This window comes from Trichomonas vaginalis, chromosome I (assembly GCF_026262505.1).
Source record: "Trichomonas vaginalis G3 chromosome I, whole genome shotgun sequence".
NCBI lineage: Eukaryota > Parabasalia > Trichomonadida > Trichomonadidae > Trichomonas > Trichomonas vaginalis.
The window spans coordinates 4,630,244-4,651,731 of NC_067203.1; the positions used below are offsets into that span (position 1 = coordinate 4,630,244).

At 32.2% G+C, this 21,488-nt stretch overlaps 9 protein-coding genes and 3 pseudogenes across 12 annotated transcripts, besides 4 other annotated features; 4 read left to right on the forward strand and 8 right to left on the reverse strand.

The window, feature by feature from the left end:
• Positions 1-10,024: part of a mobile genetic element that runs on past the window's edge.
• Positions 34-645, reverse strand: TVAGG3_0929060 (organellar and viral DNA polymerase type B; the record flags this gene model as incomplete). The annotated part of the gene is made up of 1 exon (XM_051252523.1): positions 34-645. The coding sequence occupies one exon, from the start codon at positions 643-645 to the stop codon at positions 34-36; it is 612 nt and encodes a 203-aa protein (XP_051078097.1).
• Positions 814-1,755, reverse strand: TVAGG3_0929070 (organellar and viral DNA polymerase type B; the record flags this gene model as incomplete). Its single annotated transcript, XM_001307788.1, has 1 exon — positions 814-1,755. One exon carries the CDS (start codon positions 1,753-1,755, stop codon positions 814-816), a length of 942 nt encoding a protein of 313 aa, XP_001307789.1.
• TVAGG3_0929080 (integrase core domain containing protein family) lies at positions 1,995-3,080 on the reverse strand (the record flags this gene model as incomplete). Its single annotated transcript, XM_051252524.1, has 1 exon — positions 1,995-3,080. The coding sequence occupies one exon, from the start codon at positions 3,078-3,080 to the stop codon at positions 1,995-1,997; it is 1,086 nt and encodes a 361-aa protein (XP_051078098.1).
• Positions 3,121-4,736, reverse strand: TVAGG3_0929090 (annotated as a pseudogene). Its single transcript has one exon. A coding segment is annotated over exon 1 (1,616 nt).
• Positions 4,754-5,516, forward strand: TVAGG3_0929100 (annotated as a pseudogene). The gene has a single exon. A coding segment is annotated over exon 1 (763 nt).
• TVAGG3_0929110 (uncharacterized protein) lies at positions 5,779-6,393 on the reverse strand (the record flags this gene model as incomplete). The annotated part of the gene is made up of 1 exon (XM_051252525.1): positions 5,779-6,393. One exon carries the CDS (start codon positions 6,391-6,393, stop codon positions 5,779-5,781), a length of 615 nt encoding a protein of 204 aa, XP_051078099.1.
• On the forward strand, positions 7,721-8,602 carry TVAGG3_0929120 (uncharacterized protein; the record flags this gene model as incomplete). The annotated part of the gene is made up of 1 exon (XM_001307787.1): positions 7,721-8,602. The coding sequence occupies one exon, from the start codon at positions 7,721-7,723 to the stop codon at positions 8,600-8,602; it is 882 nt and encodes a 293-aa protein (XP_001307788.1).
• Positions 10,024-10,866: a mobile genetic element.
• A 673-nt stretch (positions 10,867-11,539) lies between these two features.
• Positions 11,540-11,577: a mobile genetic element.
• A 1,164-nt stretch (positions 11,578-12,741) lies between these two features.
• Positions 12,742-14,044: a mobile genetic element.
• On the forward strand, positions 12,838-13,964 carry TVAGG3_0929160 (annotated as a pseudogene). Its single transcript has one exon. A coding segment is annotated over exon 1 (1,127 nt).
• A 521-nt stretch (positions 14,045-14,565) lies between the features above and the next one.
• On the reverse strand, positions 14,566-15,457 carry TVAGG3_0929170 (uncharacterized protein; the record flags this gene model as incomplete). Its single annotated transcript, XM_001307784.1, has 1 exon — positions 14,696-15,448. The coding sequence occupies one exon, from the start codon at positions 15,446-15,448 to the stop codon at positions 14,696-14,698; it is 753 nt and encodes a 250-aa protein (XP_001307785.1).
• A 526-nt stretch (positions 15,458-15,983) lies between these two features.
• Positions 15,984-17,661, forward strand: TVAGG3_0929180 (vesicle docking involved in exocytosis; the record flags this gene model as incomplete). Its single annotated transcript, XM_001307783.1, has 1 exon — positions 15,990-17,609. The coding sequence occupies one exon, from the start codon at positions 15,990-15,992 to the stop codon at positions 17,607-17,609; it is 1,620 nt and encodes a 539-aa protein (XP_001307784.1).
• Positions 17,662-18,028: 367 nt separating this feature from the next.
• On the reverse strand, positions 18,029-18,481 carry TVAGG3_0929190 (cyclin-dependent kinase inhibitor 2C-related family; the record flags this gene model as incomplete). The annotated part of the gene is made up of 1 exon (XM_001307782.1): positions 18,029-18,481. The coding sequence occupies one exon, from the start codon at positions 18,479-18,481 to the stop codon at positions 18,029-18,031; it is 453 nt and encodes a 150-aa protein (XP_001307783.1).
• Positions 18,482-18,517: 36 nt separating this feature from the next.
• On the reverse strand, positions 18,518-19,345 carry TVAGG3_0929200 (protein of unknown function (DUF3447); the record flags this gene model as incomplete). Its single annotated transcript, XM_001307781.1, has 1 exon — positions 18,518-19,345. The coding sequence occupies one exon, from the start codon at positions 19,343-19,345 to the stop codon at positions 18,518-18,520; it is 828 nt and encodes a 275-aa protein (XP_001307782.1).
• Positions 19,346-21,488: the final 2,143 nt, after the last annotated feature.

Below are 21,488 nucleotides of genomic sequence, written 5' to 3' on the forward strand. Positions count from 1 at the left end.
TCTGACTTTCACAAAAGACCAAAAATAAACGCTTTACATGTATTTTTCAGCAACTTCGTCAAATAATTTTATAGCTTTATCTATCTCATCTACTTCAAACGTTTCTTTACCTTTCATGGGAGCACCATACCTTTTCTCAAACTTTTCAAGTAGTTCTGTTTCTGCAGCTCTCATATCATTAACGAACACAACCTTGACTCTATTGACTGTACTGTCATATCTTTGAGTTATATTATATGTTCTTCCTATCTTATATCTCTTTGTATTGAAGTCCTTCGGTTTCTGAACGATGTAAAGTAAGCCTTCACTGCAACGTTCCGTATCGAATGAACCATAAGTTATGAAGTTATATCCAACAACTGGGTCAATCCATAACAAAACTATTGGTATAAGACTTTTGTCAATGAGATATGCTGTAGTTCCATAGAATCTTACCGATATCATAAGCTCAGGATTTCTTGTCAAAATTTTCTGAGTTGAAGCATTTCTAACCCAGTCGTTTGTTTTCTTTCCAGATGGAGATATAATGTCTGACAAAGAATATTTGTTGTATTTCTTTGAGTATCTTACGTTTAAATCACCTATTCTAACCACTTTGGTGTCATTGTCTATCTTTCTAACTGTTTCAAACTCAATGTTTGACATTACTGTCTTTACATACAAGATAAAAATTTTTCTTAGAAAATAAAATTAGCGTTATTTTTCTAACTAATGAAATTCATTATTTTTGTTGCTGAATTCAATAAAAAGATATTTTAGGTGAAGAGGTGAGATTTCACCAGTTTTCTCACCTAATTTTTCACCCCAGTTATTTTATAAGCGTTTTACATGAATTGTACGATGTATATTTGAAATTCTAAACAATTTCGTAGCTTCTATTTCTTCTGTCAGTATGTCAAAAGTTTTAACAATGCCGAAAGTTTCTTTATACTTCTTCTTGACATCAGATAATAGGAAATCGTCAGCTGTTGGATAGTTTTTGTTCAGAAATGCTAACATGTCCATTTTATCTTCTGCTGGTTTCTCTACTTCTTTCTTTAAGTCAGCATAGTCGTTTCTCATACGTTCTATCTCTTTGACGGAGTAGTTATATTTCCTCATTGCTGCTTTACATTTTGAACATTGCGGATTCATTTTTGCGTTATACATTGAAATTTGACCTGCTAGAACAACTAAGGCGTCAATGGTTTTCTTTAACTCAAAAGTTGTTGGTTTTATTTGTCCATTCCATATTTTACATCTTTTATCTTTATCTCTTATCTGCCATACACATTCAGCAACTAATGAAACAAAGTTGTCGTATGTCTTAAACTCCCCAGATTTATATATGTCAGAGATGTTCTTATATACCATGTCGCAATCTTTGTCCATAACTTTATGGTTGCAATGATATCCTAGAAACTCATAGTTTACTTTACGTATGAACTTCTTTATTTCTACTGAGTCAGTTGGTTTCACTTCTATTTCATCGAATTCATGAATAGTGAGCTTTTGTTGTTGGATTTCAGGTAATTTGGGTAAATGGTCAATAATGTCCTGCATGTCATAAAGATACTGTTCATTTGTTTCATCTTTCGCACTACAGTCTAAATTACTTGTTAAAAGTTCTTGCTTAATTCTTTGTATTTCTGTCTCAAAAGTATATGAAGAAGGAATGAAGCTTTTCATCTCTACTAACATAGATGTAGGATTCATGACTAAAGAGTTTGGTGCTGTAGTTGTTTGAATTGTTGTAGAACCTATTGTTGAAATCATATCTTTACATACAAGATAAAAAAATAAATAAAAATAAAACTAACTTTATTTTTTCTATCTTAAGGAAATTCATGAAAATTCACGAGACCCAAAGGGTCTGAGCCGCTAAGCGGTGAGGGTGAGAAAACAGGTGAAAAAACAGGTGAGAAAACATGTGAAAAAACAGGTGAGAAAACAGGTGAAATCTCACCTCTTCACCTAAAATATATTTTTGTCTGATTTACATCCAACGAAAAAGTTTAGAAGAATTTTCTTATTCTTTCTGGCATATTTTTGTCTTTCCAGTACTCCCGCTCTAATGGTCCCAGATGTGTTGGCTTCGACTCTCTCAAGTTCTTAGATGGTATAACATCTTCAACGCCTCCTTCATATCTTACTTTATAAGTGTCATCGTTTGTGTTATAGCCAAGTATTTCAATAACCACTCCTCGCTTTGCTTCGTCAATGGTTTCAGCAAGTTTGCCATTACTACTTTCGACTAATTTATGACGAGGGTAAAACGCTATGGAGTCGTCAGCAGCTTTTATAAGATATCCATTACCTTGCGTAGAGTCTATGATATAATAATTTCGACTTAACCTTAAACGTTTCTTTGTCAATGGTTTGTCGTCAAGAACTACACGAACTTTTGTACCAGGAATGAGGGTAAATTGTGTTGAATTTCTGATATTTTGTGTTTGGCTTCGTTTCTTTTGTATATACTTTTCTTCTTGTTGTTGTGTCATTGAATTTGGTGTATGTCCTGTTGTAGAATGTGTTGAGGAATTATATACTTCGAGAAAATGTTTCATTGTTTCTTCGGTAAAGTCTCGCTCTTGATTTAAATCTCTGAGCGTCCTTATGAAGCGGTTTATGATGCCGAGTATGTTATGGTTATGGTCTTCAGTAGTGTAGTGAGTTATGTTATGCTTAATGAGAAAATCTGTGATTTCATTGCTGAGGTATGCTGAATCCTGGTCTGATGTTAAAGTACTTGGGCTATGTTCTGCTACAAACTTTTGTAAAACTCTTAACACTTCACGAGTTCCTTTATTCCTCATTGGATATGCATATGCTTTACGAGTGTTAACATTAATGAAGATGAGGAATGGTTTATGTCCTCCTTTTCTGCTTTGAATGAGAGTGTCAAATTGGTATGCGTCAGGAGTGTTGGAGTAAATTGGTAAAAAGTAGTCGTAAGGGTTTATTTTTGTTTGATGTACAACATTTTTGTCAAAGAACTTTTTCACTTCAGCTCTGTTAGTAAATCCCCAACTTTTTGCTGCTTCATTGAACTTCTTAAATGACCTCCATGGATGTTGTTCGAATACTTCTTTCAAGCTCATTTATGTAAAGTTAAAGATTTTATTCTAGGCTCAAGTATGTTTATTGAACGCGGTACCATGCAAATACAGTCACAAATGGTGGCATATAATCTGCACCCGAGCCTGTTGGATTTGTTGTGAAAGTGTGTGAATGATTTCCTGTGGTTCCACAGAAAATACCTGTGCTTGAATCTACTGGTCACTTGAAATATCATATCTATTCATTCCCTGTCTATCCGAACCTGCTGCAAGATTTGTATAACCTCTTTTTGTTATTGAATGTGAATGATTACCTGTTGTGTTTGTAGTTCCTGTATGAGTGTGCGGTGGAAGGTTTGCTTCTTTAATTTTCTTCGAACCTCCTGTTTGCTTTGAATATCTAGCACAGTATAAGAATTTATCTACAATCTGCTTCCACGTACCAAAACCCAGAACTGTTTCTGGATTTGTTGAGTTCATTGACGTATAAATAGAACCAACAGGATATAATGTTTGAAGTATTTCTGTCTTTAATGTTTGAAGCTCTGTTTTGTCTGCTTTCTTATCTAACATTGTTGGTAGTTCATATGCTTCAAAGTTTCTGGCATGATCTTCGATATTCCTGCAACTGTTATCTAAACTGTTAAGCGTGTCTTTTACACTAGTGCTTGGATTCTCTAAAGGTGCACTTGAACCAAGGTCAAAGTTCAATATTATGTCGTCTGCTCTAACAGTAGTGAAGGATTTATGTGTATGGTTCTTGTCGGCTTTATTATCATATAAATCTTGAGCAGTGAATTTAACATTATTTTCATCGTCCATGACATAAACATTTTTACAGCTAATTTCTTTCTTCGTTGTTATGTTTTCATTCGATGTTAAACCTTGTGAAAAGTTAGGAGGTTTATAATATAATGCATCCCCACCAGTTCCGCCAACCGTTCCTTCAATACTTTCTATAGCAACAGTTGAGAAGGAGTTATGTGTATGATTTTTGTCTGCTTTCTTATCTAACATTGCTGGTAGTTCATGTGTTTCAAAGTTTCTGACATGACCTTCAATGTTCATACATTTGTTATTTAAGGAGTTTAGTGTATCTTTTACGCTTGTACTTGGATTCTCTAAAGGTGCACTTGAACCAAGGGTATAGTTCAATATTATGTCGTCTGCTCTAACAATAGTGAAGGATTCATGTGTATGGTTCTTGTCAGCTTTACTATTTAATGTAGCTTGAAGTTCATTTATATCGGAGATATTGTGTTTATGAGATTTCAAAACTTTGTTCGTTGCGTCAAGTTCATCTTTGTCAGCTTTACTTTTAATAGCATCTTCAACGGTTATTTTTGTCTTAACTCTCAATGTAAATCTTGGTTCAACTAATACACCGTTAACAGAGAAAGTAGAGGCATAAATTTCATCGTTATAACCAAATGCTTCTGGTGCTTTACCTGTGTCATACTGTACAGTACAGCGTATATCATAACCTTTAGCACGAATGAATTTATATCTTCTTTCATTAACATCTTCTGTCTTCACTTTTTCATCCTGTGTTAAATATCCATGGTAGTCCGTTATAATCTGTTCGTCTGAACTTATATAATGAACATGGTTTTTATCTGCTTTTTCGGCTAATTTCTCTTCTATCTCATGTGCTCTTCTTGCTTCATTTGTTTCATACGCATATGCAGCAATAGTCATATTTTAATGAGAATAAAATGTTGTTCTATTTGCAAAGTACAGACCCAAACGAATACGGGACAGTAAAGCTACAAACAAACTTAGGTCTTCAGAATGAAGCGCTTGCTTTCAGAGTTGTTGACTTCAATACTATCGCAACTTTTGTCATAACAGATGAAACAGATTTCATAGAGATTGAAATAGATGACAAAAGAAGTGTTATAACATTTCCTAATAGAGCTGGGTATAGAATAGATAAAATTGCTGGAGCCATAGATACTCTCATAAATAAAGAAACTATTGACAACATAGATGTCGAACTCTCTTCTGAGGGAACATTGAAGTTCAGCAGCGAGAAAGAGTTTAAGATACCAGAATGAGTCATAGAGTACAACTTCTTTTGGGTGCATACCATATGACATTTCCTTTGAAAAGTGTTGACAAACGATTGAGATGAAATCTGTTCCATACGTATGTTATGGTAATTGTTTGTATATTGAGTCAAAAATAGCTAATGTCACAGGTATTTCAGGAGTTAATAGTAAAGGTTCAGTAGAATATAAGTCTTTCTGTTATGCAGTCAATTCAATGTTCATTCCAAACGTTCCTGTCATAGCAACTCATTTAGGTAAATGGGTTCACATTAGTCCTCATAATTTGAAAGACATGCAATTCAGACTTGTTGACTTTCAAGGAGAGCCTGTAGAACTGAAGGCACCAGTGCGAATGACTGTTGAAGTTGACTTTTTAGAGAATATTAAATGCAACAGCTTACAAGAGAACTCAGAGCTAAAAATATAAAGTATGAATGTTATGTATTAGGTCATGAACTTTGGTTGTTGCTGTTTGATGAAACAAATGAGTTAGTTATGTCAGTCAAGAGAACAGAAAAATATTGTGTTAGTGAAAACTGCACCAAGTCAATAAGATTAGGTTTGCATTATGAAGATGAGTTCGATACTGTTGAAGAAGTTTTGGATAGATATTACAAATTGCTAACTTGAAATTTTTTGACTGACGGCGCAAAGCGCCAAGATGGGCTCAAAGAGCCCTCCTGACTGCTTTAATTTACTAAAACATATTTCAAACAAAGCTTATAGTCAGTAGATAGTTTTGTATACTCGTTCGAATATTTATACTTAAACTCAACTCCTGTAGTTCCTGGTGTTTCAATGATGCGGATGTTACCTATTTTCATGAATAGTGGAGTTTGACCACAGCATTCGATTTCAGGGTCGAGATAGTCAATGACACATTGTTTCCCTGTTATTCGTGATATAACATTTTCAAGGTCCTCCTTTGTTAGAATTATTTGGTTCTTACTTATAAGATTTGTCAAAAGCTTCTTATCGTCTTTGAGTAAAATTGTTTGGTATAACTGAAGAAGGTAATGGTCTACGTTATCTGAAGGATTTGTTTGAACATTTGTGTAAGGGTTGTCGTTGGCTTCTCTTGAAAGAACTTGGTCCAGTGGTGGATACTCTAACTTAACATCTGATGTAGTGTTAGCGTTTGAAGCTGTGTTTAAATTCACCGACTTAAGATCTGGTTCTTTTTCTTTCAAACACTCCGAACTATAGTTCTTTATGACAATATTGTTTGTCGTTCGTGAGTCAACATTTGATGTTGGTTCAATTGGAACATTAACGGCACCAGCTAAGATGGATTTGCTTCTCATTTCATATAGAATAAAAACCTTTTATATGTATGAAATGAACAATATACTCGACAAGGGTTTGAATGTAAAGCTAACGAATGAAAATATTGTTGAATTCACTGAGACAGGAGCTGTGTATAAAGATGTAGAACTACTGAACAAAAGAGCAAAGGGAAGAAGCAGGAATATGAACAAAGGGTGGAAGCCTATAAAAATTTATGTCAATGATGGCTCAGGAGGTTCAAACATAAAGTATGCAGAAAGTTATAGAGTTTATGCCCTCAAAGGTGAAAAGCCTTCATTTAAGAACAGCTATTCTAACGCATATCCTCAAAAGCTAACGGATGGGGAAGTGGATGATATGAATGACAGCAAAAATATTAACAGAAATGGCGACAGAGATGCATGGAATTTGTTTACCATCAGTCAATTGAAGGTTAAACTTTAAAACAATGTTGGTCGTTCCCATGGAATATTTTTGACTTTAATGGTATTAGTCATGATATGAATCTCAAGGTATGAACGAGGAGAGATGAGAGACTTATATGCTTCCCAAATTTCTTCAAAAGGTAATGTTATACCTGACTGTTTCCAAATGAGTTCAATATCATAACGTGAGAAACCTTGAAAGATAACGAAGTCAGTTATGAGACGTTTTATGTTTAAAGCAAGAAAACGCCATGTTTGCATAAGTATTGCTACAGTTAAGTGGTAATGTCTGACTTTAGTTATGATGTTAGCTAATGGTGAGTCTGGTTTTGACACTAAACCTTTTCCGGCGAAGTCGTCACAAACGAGCAGAGTGTTTGAAGGATACTTTTTGAAGGGGTATTTTGAAAGTTTTGACAGAATGTAGTTTGTAAGTCGTTTCATATCGTAAACTCCTGAGTATTGACGTAAGTGGTGTTTGTCAATAATTCTTTCCATCTCCTCAGAAGTCTTTTGCATTCCTGACTGTATGAACTCTACGATGGCATAATATTTTCTCTTACGTTGAATGTAACGTTGAAGAAATTCAATGAGTTCGCTATCTGGAACTTTAACGACAGATGCTTGAACTTTACTCATGAATGTTTTCGCTGTTGAGTCCATAGAGTCTGAAGTTGCTGATATAATGATTTGGTCATAGTAAGAGTCGTTTCCTAAACGCTCTGTTATGAGTATATGACGAATGAGGTTAAATGTCTTTCCTGAACCCATCTTTCCACAATAGAAATACACGCCATTTGAACAGAATTCATAATCTTTGCTGAAAGGAAGAATAAGAGAAGAGTTAAGTTTGTCTGTAGTTTCATTCATGTCTTCATCTACGTCATGTATTAAATGCTTCATTTTATCTCCATTAAAAATGCAAGTCAGAAATATTCAGAACATAGCACCGAGTCTAACTGACAAGAGTATAAAGATATACTATGAACACGTTATGATGAAACCAACCAAAATTCAAGAAAGTCAGTATACTTATGAATATCCAAGACACTGGGTAGAGTATGTAGGAGGTGAGAAAGCTATTGAAATCAGACAGGTTCGAAGTATTCCAGCAGGAAGAACAATATTATTGAAGAACTTTAATGTTTTGAGATATAATGATGAAACAAAGAAGCAAGATAGTTTTCCTGTTGCTGTGTATGTGAACCTAGACACAGGAGATGACATGAAAGTTTTTAACACAAAACTTCAAACAGTAGTGAGAGAACAACTGACTGCGGAAGGACATCCATTACCATCAGAAGTAAGTATATCATATAATTTTGAAACAAATGCAATAGATTTTAAAGTCGTCTCTGCAAAGAAGTCAGGATTTACATTTAATGAAGCAGATGTCTATTCGAATGAAAACTTCAAAGCTATTGCATGGTTAGATAATGACGATTGCTTTAAGAAAATATTTAAATTCAGTGACTCAAAGATGTCAATAGATGACCTTCGTGGAATGTTACCATCGACGTTTACAGTAGAAGGTTCAGCAGGATTGCTTACAAGATTGTCAATTGGTGGTATTTGGTCTCGTGAGAACATTGTTATAAAATCCAGTATAAGTGAATTTGCTGAAGAATCTATATTATGTCTTTCAAACTATATGTATTCGCCACCGAAGCATTATAGTATAACAAACTTTGTCAGTAAGTTTAACATAAGACTTGTCGAACCTTCTTCAATGAAAGATGTTGTGCTACCTAAAGATGGAAAGGATGGACTCATTATTGAGATGATTTTAATTGCATATTAAATGAGCTTGTTCTTGAAAGTCATTCATGATGAAATAACTGTTGTAGAAGATGTTAGCAATTGTTCAGACATTTTGAAGCGAATAGATGAGATAAGAAAGAAGTTAGATAGACTGCAAAGCGGTGAGGGTGAAGCCCGTGAGAATGTTTATGTTTCATTGACTTTCTCCAGTAACGAGAACTTTTATGAGATAATATTGAAGAGAGATGATTTTAATATGGTGTAAATGGTAGCTTGGGCAGCTTTAGGCGCAATGGGAACAAAAGCATTAGCATTTGGAGCAAAAGCACTTGGAGCTTATGACGCAGTAAATAAAATGAGTGGAGGAAGAGTTTCGAAGACATTAGACGCAAATAAAGGAAAGATTGGAGGCTGGGTTGCAAAGAAGTTAAGATTAAATAAAATAGGGCTCATAAATAAAGCATCCAATTTGGTTGCGACTGAGTCAGAAAATGCTTTAGGAAAGGACGATGAGTTTGCAAAACACGCAAAAGACTTTAATGACCAGATGAAAGGTGAAACAATGCATTTAAATAGAGTCGATGGAACTAAAGAAAATGTTTCTTCTCCACCAGCGGTTTATCCATACGGACCTTATGGAATGTATGGAAACCCTTACGAAAGACCATTTGACCCATTGACTGGTGGAAGTAACTGGTATCATTATGGACGAAGAAGAAAGACAGTCAAGTTGGAGACGGACGTAAAGAAAGCAACTAAAAAGAAACCAAGGAAGAGAGTTATAAAGCAATGAATTCAAGTGGGTGAAAAACCGGGTGAAAAAAGAGGTGAGATCTCACCACTTCACCTAAATTTATTTTTGTGCTATGTTTTCATACGCGTGAGGGTGGTGATATAATTAATTTTTAAGTTTATTTTTTATTTTATTTTTATATAAATGACGAAAACTATTGAGATAACAAACTACAACGGTCATGAGTTCAAGAACTTGTTCTTCGTTCCTCGTGAAAATACATTCTATCAGATACGAGGGAGAAAGGGTAAAGTTAGTTTGAGCGTTTATGACAAAGAGCATTATGGAAGATATATACAAGCAATAGATACAAACGGTAAGTGTGTTTCATTAGCTTTGTCAAAACTTATAAACATTAATTATGACAGTGACTTTGACCTATATGAAGAAGAAAGTGAGTCAGAAGATTATGAGCTGTTATGTGAAGCACAGCAATGGGAGGAGTTGCAATACTTTTGTAAGTGAGAACATTAATGGGAACGTTAGTGAGAACGTTTATTTTTTACATTAGTGAGGTGAAGAGGTTGGCGGCTTTGTAAATATTTAAGGTTAAATTAGTGTTATCGTTTGTGTTGTAAAATATACGTTAACGGTTTTGTAAAGTGTCAAACCGTTATTTTGGGTAAGGTGGAACGCAGTGCCACCATAACCAAGATAGGTATACTAACTGGCAAAAACTTTTCTAAGCTTGGCCACAGGCGCTCCACCTTGCCGTTCTGTCTTGGCATATACGGCAAGGTGTGCTTCCAAACTATTCCGTTTTCCTGCATAACCTGGCCGAATTCACCGCGGTTTTCACCGCCGTTATCGGTCCAGATGCAGTAAGGAATAAACTCCTCTAAAAGTTTTCTTAAAACCTTCGCTGTTGAGTTGGAAGACTTGTTTTTCAATAATTTAGTTTTGAGAACTTTACGTGTCATATCATCCAATATGGCAAAAAATGGAAAAGAAACATTACCGTGAAGGTAATGAATATCGCAGTGCCATATCAAATTCTTTGATATGGCACGATATTTGGTAGGTGGATCTGCTGGTTTGTAATCTCTTTTTGAAGATAAACCTGATTCCATCATAAATTTCCCCACTTGATGATGCTTTATTTTTTGTAAATTGTCAAAAATTTGATCTTTTGTCAAATCTTCTATATTTTCAAATTCTTTTGCAATTTCTTCTTTTTCTTTCTCACAATCGGGATTTTGAGCAATATTTTGAAACCTTTTAATCAATAAATAAGTTTTTGAAATTCCTCCTTTATATTGTGAAACACAAGAATTAATTAATTGTTTTTGCTCAAATGTTGGTGGATTTGGTTTTCTGCCGCGACTAACTTTTGGTAATTCGATTTCTTGAAGTTGAAATGCTCTTCTTATTGTATTTTCGGCAACATTCAATTTAATTTTACCATTTTCCAATTCAACTTCCTTTCCCACACTTTTGTAAGATTCACCTTCTTCTATTCTTCTTTTAGCTTCAAATAGCCATTCTCTGCTTATAGATTTGGCAGTAGTCATAAAAGTGGTCCTTCTTTTGTGATAAGATTCAAATTTGAATGTGGATGATAAATAAAAATCAAAAATAATTGTTATAATTTAAATGAAGAAGTAATTTAAAACGATTTTATTTATGATCAAATTTTATATATTTTTTTGGATCAAATCCATTTTAATAGAATTTATATACTATTCATCTATTAGTAAACACTACCGTATATTATTTTTAAGCTATCTTATTTTTTGAACTTTTATTCAAATCTTTGGTCGCAAGAAGAATTGCATGATAAATAAAAACATTTAATCAAAGTCAATTTTATTTTTCATATTCAAATGGACTGAGTGTTAACATTTAACATTTTTTGCTAATTGTCGTCAAAAATTAGGCGTAAAGCAAAAATTGATATTTCATATGGTTTTATGATAGATAAGCATTATATTCCCACTCATTATATTCGTAAATTTTGAGGTTTATCCTTCGCTTTTAAGATCATTGAATTTGATTTTTATATAAAATAGTTATATATTAGAAAATAATATGAGTTTATGTGATATTATTTTTCAGAAGATTTTGTGTTCTTCTTCAAAATTTTATTTTTTATTAAAAAGAATCTTTACAAAATATACATTTACTTTAATTAATATTTAAAAACGTGCTCTATCAAAAGTTCCAAAAATTCAATATTTTAGCTTTTCTGAGGTGTCACTTTTGATGAATTTCTGTTTACAACAATTTTAAAATTTTAATAAAAAGAATCAAAGCCTAAAAAACGTTCATGTAATGCGTCAATAATCAAAAAGGTAAACAAATAGAATTTTCAATATTAATCTGTAACAAAATGGTCAAATTGTGAATCATTTAAGGTATGATGGAACACCAATGAGTCATTAGATCAATGTGATACATTAGAAGTTTGTGCGGAAAGTCTGGTTAAGAAAAGATGAAAATATGAAATGATAATGAAATATTTCTCTCAATTTTTCATACACCTTTTGTCTATCGTTTGCGACATGGTGCTTCACGCCGCTAATTATATTTTGAGATCAACTTTGGTTGTTTGTTCGTCAAAGTTATTTCAACAAATTTCGATTTGCAATCATATATAACGTAATATTCTTCTACATAAAAGATCGAGCGCGCCGATAGATGAATGAAAAAAGATCTTGTAATTATCTTAATGATGTCTCATGTCCCTTGAAATAATAGAATTATATATTTTGCTATTATTCATATGATTTTAACAATACTATCAGAAAAATTATTAAAGTGTAACAATTTCTTATAGGTTCTTCTTGTCCTAGAGATTAATTTTAACATGTCTTGTATGTTTTCAAAGAAATAAGGGAAAATTTTAAAAATTTTATATCGGATCCGCTTGCTCTCTGAGTCATTTTTTCAAATGTTATTATCATTAATTGTATTGTCTCAAGAGAATCAAACAATGGATTATTATAGTCAGCTTGATGCTATTCTTTCAAGTGAACCAGTAACTATTACGAACTTGAGAAATAATACGGATTTGAAAATCAAGTGTAATTCATCACAATATTATAAATTAGATGCATCTACAGTTAAAGATGCGTATATAAATACTGATTGCTTTTGCGTTGTCAATATAACTGCCAAAAATAAGAAAATTGAAGTTGATGGACCCGCTCAAGTTTACATAACTGGAGACAACAATACAATTTATAATGATTTCAACATTAAAAAGCATCTTTCGCACCCTCTTATTATCATTATTGGTCTTAAAAATGAATTGAAGGTTAATTTGGAAGGAATTTCCTCTGTACCATATAAAGTTGTTACAGCACTTGTGAAAGATCCTGAATTCATAACATCAATTCAAAGTATTACCAATTTCATTTTCATAACAACATATAATTCAAATTATATAGGGTGTCCAAAGGTGCGTTTAGCACAGCGCTCTATATGAGACTATTAAAGGAGATATATGCTGATTATAAATATATAATAAAAAATATGAATATATGTATATGATGAGTATGTTGTATTTTGGCGCCATGCCGGGATATAAAATGAATTTTGAGACAAGAGGCGGTTTCGTGGGAAATTTTGGCGGGATTTTTTCATTTTTTTAATGAATCATAAAGAAAACATCCTCGCTCTTGCAAAAAAATGCAAAGGCTGTAAAAAAATCTACGAGACATTGGTAAAATGCTTCGGTATGGATGCTCCTAGCTATTCCACTGTAACGTATCATGTTAGGATGTATCACTTCATGAACAAAAAGGCGCCCATCATAAAAATTGACAAAAAATCGCCGGATCAAAGAAAAATCAAAGCAATTCTTCAAGCGCTAGATGAAGACCCAAGAGCATCACTCAGAAGGATAGAGGAGATGACAAAGATACCACGTACAACAGTCAGTTATTATCTGCACAATTATTTGAACTACAAACTAGCGTATACACGTTGGGTTCCGCACAACCTTAATTCAGTTCAAAAAAAATCTAGAGTCCAATCTTCGAAAGAGCTCCTCTCTATATTGGGTGCGTATCAATCCAAGAAGTTTCGCTTTTTAGTAACAGGGGACGAGTCTTGGTTTCAATATGCAACAGAAGCCAAAATCATGTGGATCCCGAAGGATGAAAATCCGCAAACATTCCCGAAGAAAAAAATTGACACACCAATGATGATGTTGTCGGTTTTTTGGGGCGTGAATGGCATCATCGCAATTGATATTCTTCAAAAACCTAATACGATGAATGCTCAGTATCTAATTGACAATGTTCTTACTCAAATTATCAATTCTGATGAGTTTGAGAAATCCAAACAACAAAAACAAAAGTTTGCAATTCATTTTGATAATTCAAGAGTTCACAAAAGTCATAAGGTAATGAATTACTTGGTGGAAAACAATGTCAAAGTTGTTCCAAACCCAATTTATTCACCTGATATTGCACCCTCTGACTTTTATTTATTCGGCACGCTAAAAAAGAGAGCTGAAGGACGCGAATTCGCGAGTCCAGATGATCTTGAAAATTTTGTAAGAGAGCAATTTGAGCAATTTTCTCATGATGATTTAAAGCGTGTCTTTCAAGCCTGGATCGATCGCTGCGAACGCGTGATTGAATCCAATGGTGATTATATTTAAATAAACTTTATATATATGTAACTTGTTTATTTCTATTCGCAGTATTCAGGTTTGTGCTAAACACACCTTTGGACACCCTATATTTGCAATATTGGTCCATTTAATCAAGTCAATATTAGTAAATTGTATTCATCATATGGATTTAGTAATCCACCATACTATACCTATTACTATGATGTTCCAATAGAAGATGTTACACTACCCATTGAAATGAAAATATTCTTGGGTGTAATTTATGGTGGCCCATTTTTAATTGCTACAATTTCATGTTTTATCATCTGTTGCTGTGAATGCTGTAAAGGTTGCTCTTGTTCATATTGTAACAAGAAAGATAATGCCGAAAGGGATTTACCAGATCTTTAATTTAATGTAAATCTTTTATTGTTATAAATTTTTATACCCTGAGATATTCAAATGTGTCTAATTAATATGTTATACGTGTGTGACAAGACAAATGTTCACGTCTTGTATTTGTTTCATCAGATGTGTATAATTAATATTTTATATGTAAATAAATCTATGAAGAGAAAGAATATTAAATTTTGAATTCATTTTCAACATTAAGCATGGTATTAGTATCAAATAATAACAACTAGGAAATAAAAACAGTTTATTAACATAATAATGATAATTATTAAGAATAATTTGCATTAATGTAAAATTAACGCAAAATTAATGAGATTTCTTAGATTAACAAACTCAAATAAGTTTGTATTCGTACATATAAGAAATTAAGAGCGCAAATCATCAAATGGATTCTTAATTGCCTGGAAAATTGAATTTGAATTTGAAGATGAGGTAGAATTTTGTTCTGGCATGTTAACTATATTACTTTGCGAAAGCACTTCTATTTGGTTTCTGATTTGCGAAAAACTAGTCGTCATTTGAGAATATAATTCTGATATTTGTTGAGATGTTTGATTTATTGTATTTCCATATTGTGTAAATCCATGTGATATTCTGTTTAACATGAATTTTGAAAATTTCTGCTTTTCTACAAGTAATTTTTGAGTTGAAGCTCTTAACTTTTCTAAAGCATCAATCCGAGCAGTCTTTGCTTGCTTATATTTATATTCGGCATATTCTAACTGCTTTCCTGTTGATTTTTTATTGTATTCCATTTGCAAAAGATGTTTTGCATTTTCAAAATCAAGTTTGGATTGTTTATATGCATCAGCTGCTGATTTCTGCTCTTGTTCTAATCTAGTTATTACTCTTTTCCTGATAATTATATCATTTAAATCTTCTGCAAGTCGAATTTCTGAAGTTAGTTCTGATTCTTCTAATTTAACAACTTTCTGGAGTGGATCTATTGCAAATGAAATATCTTTTTCGAAGGTTGGTGCTTCTTTTCGAACAAATTTTATTATATTAATAGACATTGATAATTCTGCGTCCATTAACGACTTCCTTGCTGCAGTAGATTGATCCAATCCATCTACTACTTTATCTAGATTATTCAGTTTCGTTTTATCATCTTGCATCGAATTTTTGAAAAAAAAATTCTCCGAATTCAATTTGTTGTAAATCTCAATTTCTGTCGATTCGATTTCAATTTAATTTAAATTGGTCGTGTTAATTCTTATGTAGATATGAAATATCAAGTTTCAAATTTCAAAATTTCTAAAAAAAATTGTGATATTTACATTTGTAAAATGTCAATAAATTTTGTAAAGTTCAAATGCTAACAGAAATTGATAGAAATATGACGTTTACAAATGTCGAATTTTCACTCAACTTATCAAATTTATTCGTATGATGCATGTTTATTAATTCTATTGTTAATTATACGTTAAACTCAAATAATTAAAATATATTATTAAATTTATTCAATGAAATAAACGAATTTTTTAAATTTATTAAAAATCAAGGGAATTCAACTTCAATATTTATATATTATACTTTTTAATTGATTTTATACGAACAGTTTCAACCATTTCCTTCAAATACTCTCAGATCGGTCTGTAACGCAAAAATTCATTTAGCAAATTTTTTGATCTAATTGTCACTTTTCCGGCAAGAAAAATGAGTTCCCCACCGAAAAGTCCTTTCACGCTTATGATTGAACGTGCCACTCGTCGTTTAGAGATGTTCTTCAGGCGTAGTGAGGAACGTGATGCTGCATTATTTGTAGATCCAGGTTTAGATGAAGTTATTGTCAGAATTGTCAAACCTTGGACAATTCATAAGTGTTTTAAAAAGATTTTCACATACAATACAAACAAAACCAAGTTTGACTATGAAATAATCACTATTTTTACAACAGGAGAATCACATCATTTAAAAGAATATATTGACTCTTTAACAAACACTACAGCACCACCAAAAGAGATCATGATCATCTTCACTAACAGATTTACATACGTGGCTCGCCAATTTCTTGAGCAGCATGGCTTTCTACACAGATTTACTTATGAAGAGCTTCGTCTTCCGCTTTGGATCCTTGATCCCGATCTCGGAACAATTGAAATGAAGAATTCATTCCTAAATGTTGTTTCAGATGGAGGAAGACTTGCTGTAGAAGCCGCAACTGATGCAATGAAATCTATTCCAGTTTACGAGCACTTTTCTAACATCTTTTGCATTGGCAAAAATGCTATTGATGTGGGAAATAACTTGCCGCAGAACTTCCAGTCAGGCTGGTCTCATATTTTAATTTTTGATCGAAATGTCGATTTACTTTCCATATTTTTGTCAACATTTACATACGAAGCCATTGTTGCCGAGCAGGTGGGAATAGTTTACGGTATTGTCAGGCTTCAAAATGACGATACAGTTCTATTTTCATCAGATGACTCAATTTCATCGACAACAAGACTACTTACGATGCCGGAAGCTACGAGCCAGATCAAAGACCTATCAACTACTATCAAAGAAGAGTTCGAAAGCTTCAAAAAGTCAGAAGCAGATATTCATGGAAAATCTGCAATGATAAAAGAGCTTGCGAACAGAGTTGTCCTCGATAACAAGTCCATATCATTACATCTAGACCTTCTAGAAGCTTGTACGAACAAAGCTTTCGGAGAACCAGCATTTCATACCGTATTAAACACAGAACTCGATTTCTTACTTAACAAAGAAGCCAACCTTGATGCAGTTAATGAATGCATCGCTCTGGCCAATGATTGGAGGCTTCCTGTAAGACTTCTTGCGACATATTGCTTGACAACAAAAATTGTTCCGAAAATTGACGAAATCAGGCAGAATATTATAGACAAATTTGGTGTCGAAGCACTGGCGGCTCTGTGGACTCTGGAAGAAGCCGGAATCATCAAGGAAGGAAGGAAAAATAAATGGCCGCATACAAGGGACAAATTCAAGTTGTACGTTGAAGATGTTGAGACTGGACCGGGAATTGTATATTCCGGGTACTCCCCGCTCTTCCTGAGAATTTTGGAAAAAATTATGAAAAAGCAGTGGAGTGACGTCGACGTTACACTTGATGAGCTTGGAATTCCACACCAGGTGATGGGAAACAGGCAGCCAAACATCAAAAGAGCTCTCGTAGTCTTCGTTGGAGGCTCAATGTACGGTGAAATCGCAGCTCTTAGAAAGAATACTTCTCTTGGTGCAGCAATTGACATCATTACAACAGATTTGTTATCTGTTAACAAGATCCTTTCACAATTTGGAGGATCTGCTTAATATTATTTCAATTTTTTTTTATTTTGGCATTTTTTTGAGAAATGTCTCTCATATCGTTGTAAAAATTCTGTTTCTGTTTTGATTGTTTCTTCAATATGCTTTTTTTATTCAAAAAAATATATTGATTCAATATCAGACTCAAGAAGTTCATATGTTACTCAATTCATGTTTTTTCAATGATGTTAAATACGGTATTCGATATTAAGGAATATATATTTTTACAGTATTTTAGATTTTTTTTTTTTTTTGCAATTGACATAGCCAAATTCCATAGAAAGGCAACACAAGAATGACAACTACAGAAAGATTGTCATTCTTCTATCGATAAGAACATATTGAATTTGAAGAATGAGTAATTGCCAATTATAAATATAGTCAGAAGATTTATAAATGAAAAAAAAGCTTCTTATGTAGGAACATTATATTTTTGCATCATGTGAAAGAAGAATTTCAGCTGTTTCTTTGCTATTAAATGCTGATGCAATATGAAGAGCTGTTTTTCCATTTTTATCTTTTTCATTGACATTTATACCATGTGAAAGAAGAATTTCAGCTGTTTCTTTGCTATTAAATGCTGATGCAATATGAAGAGCTGTTTTTCCATTTTTATCTTTTTCATTGATATTTATACCATGTGAAAGAAGTAGTTCGGCTGTTTCTTTACTATTATTTTGTGCTGCATAATGAAGAGCGGTTTTTCCAAATCTATCTTTTTTATTGATATTTATACCATAAGAAAGAAGAAGCTCAGCTACCTCTTTATAATTACGCATTGCTGCACTATGCAGAGTGGTTTTTCCATCATAATCATGATCATTGATATCTCCGCCAATTGATAGGAAATATTCGCAAAGGGAAGGTACATAAAGCATTGCAGCATAGTAAAAACAATTGTTAAAATCATTAGTTTAATCAAAATAAACTAAAAGGGAATCAAGGTTATTGTAAATTCTACAATAATAAAAATCGATCTTTATATTGTACTCATTCATTAAGAACGTAACAAAATCAATGTTGTGTGAAATAATTGCATATTTCATGCAGTCATTATTTGGTGTTTGATATTTCAAGCATTCACTCATGATTTCGGGATTTCCTCCTAAAAATGAAAAATTTAAATATATTTCAGTTATTTCTGAGCCGAATTTCGTTCTTAATAACTTGAAACAATCAACTGCTCCATAATAACAACATAATTCAAGTAATGAATATTTGTGGGTAACACACGGATACAAAACGCTATAGAGCATTTGATTCTTATCAAATCCATCTCTTTCAGTGAATGAGATGAATCTTTCTTTGTCATTATACATAATTGCTCTGTAAATTGTATTTTCTGAAAGAGGATCTAGATAATCTGAATTCATCATTCCGGAAATATCTTTGTATTTGTCTAATTTAATTCCATATTCTTTATAAAACAGAAAGTTTGGAATAACCTCAACATTGTTGACATCTTCCACATGATATTCATCAAAAATGAGTTTGGCAAGAGATAAATATGACTTTGTATAGCGATTATTACATGGAATTATATTTAAAATGTCTCGTATAATTATTTGAGGATGAGATTTCTTTGAATCAATCAATTCTGTTTTGATCATTTTGTAAATCGAGTTTATATCTTTTTCATTTTCCGTTTTTAACTGATATAGCGCATTATATGAATCGATGTAGTATTTACAGATGCTTCGCAAATTGCTGTATTTATTATGGTGAGTGTCTTGATCAGTCATTAATAAAATTTATAAGTCAGAATTTTGAATATGTTCCTCCAAAGTTCTTTCCAATACATTGATAGGGAGGAAAACTGAGAAAGAAAAACAAGCATGTCATGAAGCTTTTTGTCAGAATGAAATAAATAAAGTTTAAAGATGTGTAGCGTGGATGTATATACTTGCAACAATTCTTTAGGTAAAAAAATCAAATTTGATATAATATAATTTCGGGCTTCAGTTGGCTAGGCTTGCGAAGGGCAAGCCCAGCCAACTTCAGCAAAATAAATATATTATGATTATAGGAAATGAGTTTATACAATTAAATTTGAATTTGTGCGATTAATATTATATTTCAAAGATTATTATGTAAAACATATGAGAGATTTTTATATCCATCGAAGTGGTTAAGAGAATACTTTGAGATTTTAGAGATTTTTCGAAAGAAATATTGAAAGCAAAGCATTTATTAAGAATTTGTTGTGAAATGAATACACTTCGATAAGATATTAGATCAGTTTGTTACTTGGCAAAATTAGAGCTGAAGTCATGTTCATAAATGAAGAAAATGTCTTAGCTATAGCAAACGGTTGTAATGTATTTGAAATATTAATAGTCTTATTGTAATCTGATATCAATGCGATCATAGATATTTTTTGTGAAAGTATTTCGGAAATTATGTAATTTGTAAGGATATTGAGGAGCTCTAAAGTAAAAGATTAATTAGGCATGTGATAACAAAGAACTTGTTATAGAGGAAAATCTAGAATTTTAGAATTTACAAAATTCATCTGTAACCAAATGGGCATATTGTGAGTCATTTAAGGTATGATGGAACACCAATGAGGCATTAGATCAATGTGATACATTAGAAGTTTGTGCGGAAAGTCTGGTTAAGAAAAGATGAAAATGTGAAATGATAATACAATATTTCTCTCAATTTTTCAAAAACTATTTGCATATTGTTTGGGAAGCGGCGCTTCACGCCGCTAATTATATTTTGAGATCAACTTTGGTTGTTTGTTCGGCAAACTTATTTCAACGAATTACGATTTGCAATCAGATGTAACGTAATGATATCAGATTGATTTTGACTTTTGATAATAAAAAATTATTAGATAATTTGAAAAGTTATTTTCTTCGCTATTTGATTGGCGCAAAGCGCCAATCAAATAGCTCAGATTAATAATATGATATTATTTTAAATATGATGAAAATTTTTGAGTGAAAACTATCAAAACTAAGTCTTAAAAAATAGATATTTAAAAATGGTTTTTGATTGTTACACTACTTGTGAAAAAATGTCGATTAATCTTCTATATATATATATCATCTATCGGCGCGCTCCGCGCGCCGATAGATGAATGACAAGGCTGTCATGCACCAGTGTGTTATAACAGATCGATTTTATTTGAAATTTCATAAATTAATAATTATAATAAATTTGATATTCAGAGACGGCGCTACGCGCCTTTTAGCATTCTGGGCACTTACGTGCTCAGAATGCAAGATTGAGAAATTTGAAACTTCGTTTCAAATTTCTGCCATGCTGTTATGGAAAAAGAAAGTCAGTACAAAGAAAATTTTTGAAATTGAGAATAAAAATAATATCGTGATTTTTTGTGATATATGGATTTTTTAGAAGATTTTAGAGATTGAAGTCTCAATTTATAAAAATTTTTTAAATTGAGAGGAATTTTAATGATATGATTTTATTTGATATTTGGATTTTTCAGAAGATTTTAGAGATGTCAGTCTCAATTTAAAAAAATTTACAAAAAATGATCGTAAAATAATCGTTTTTGTTCAAATCCTTTTCATTTCGGGAAATTGAAGTTAAATATCAAAGAGATGGTCTATGCTTATGTTAAATCAAATCATTAAAAAGTGTTTTGATGACTTTTTCTAACCGCAAATTGTCACTTTTTGATGTTTTAAAATTATTATATATCCTATATGCATATAAGATGCAAATTAATATTAAAACTCCAAAATCGATTTTTGAGAGAATCAAATTTATCACATCTCATCGTTGTTCCGAATTAATATTTTATTTGTAATGTACATATTATCACAATTATATTTATCATATTAAAATTCAAAAATAATTTTTGAGTTTCAGATCTCCCTAATTTCCTATATAAATATATGTTTATTTTTTAAA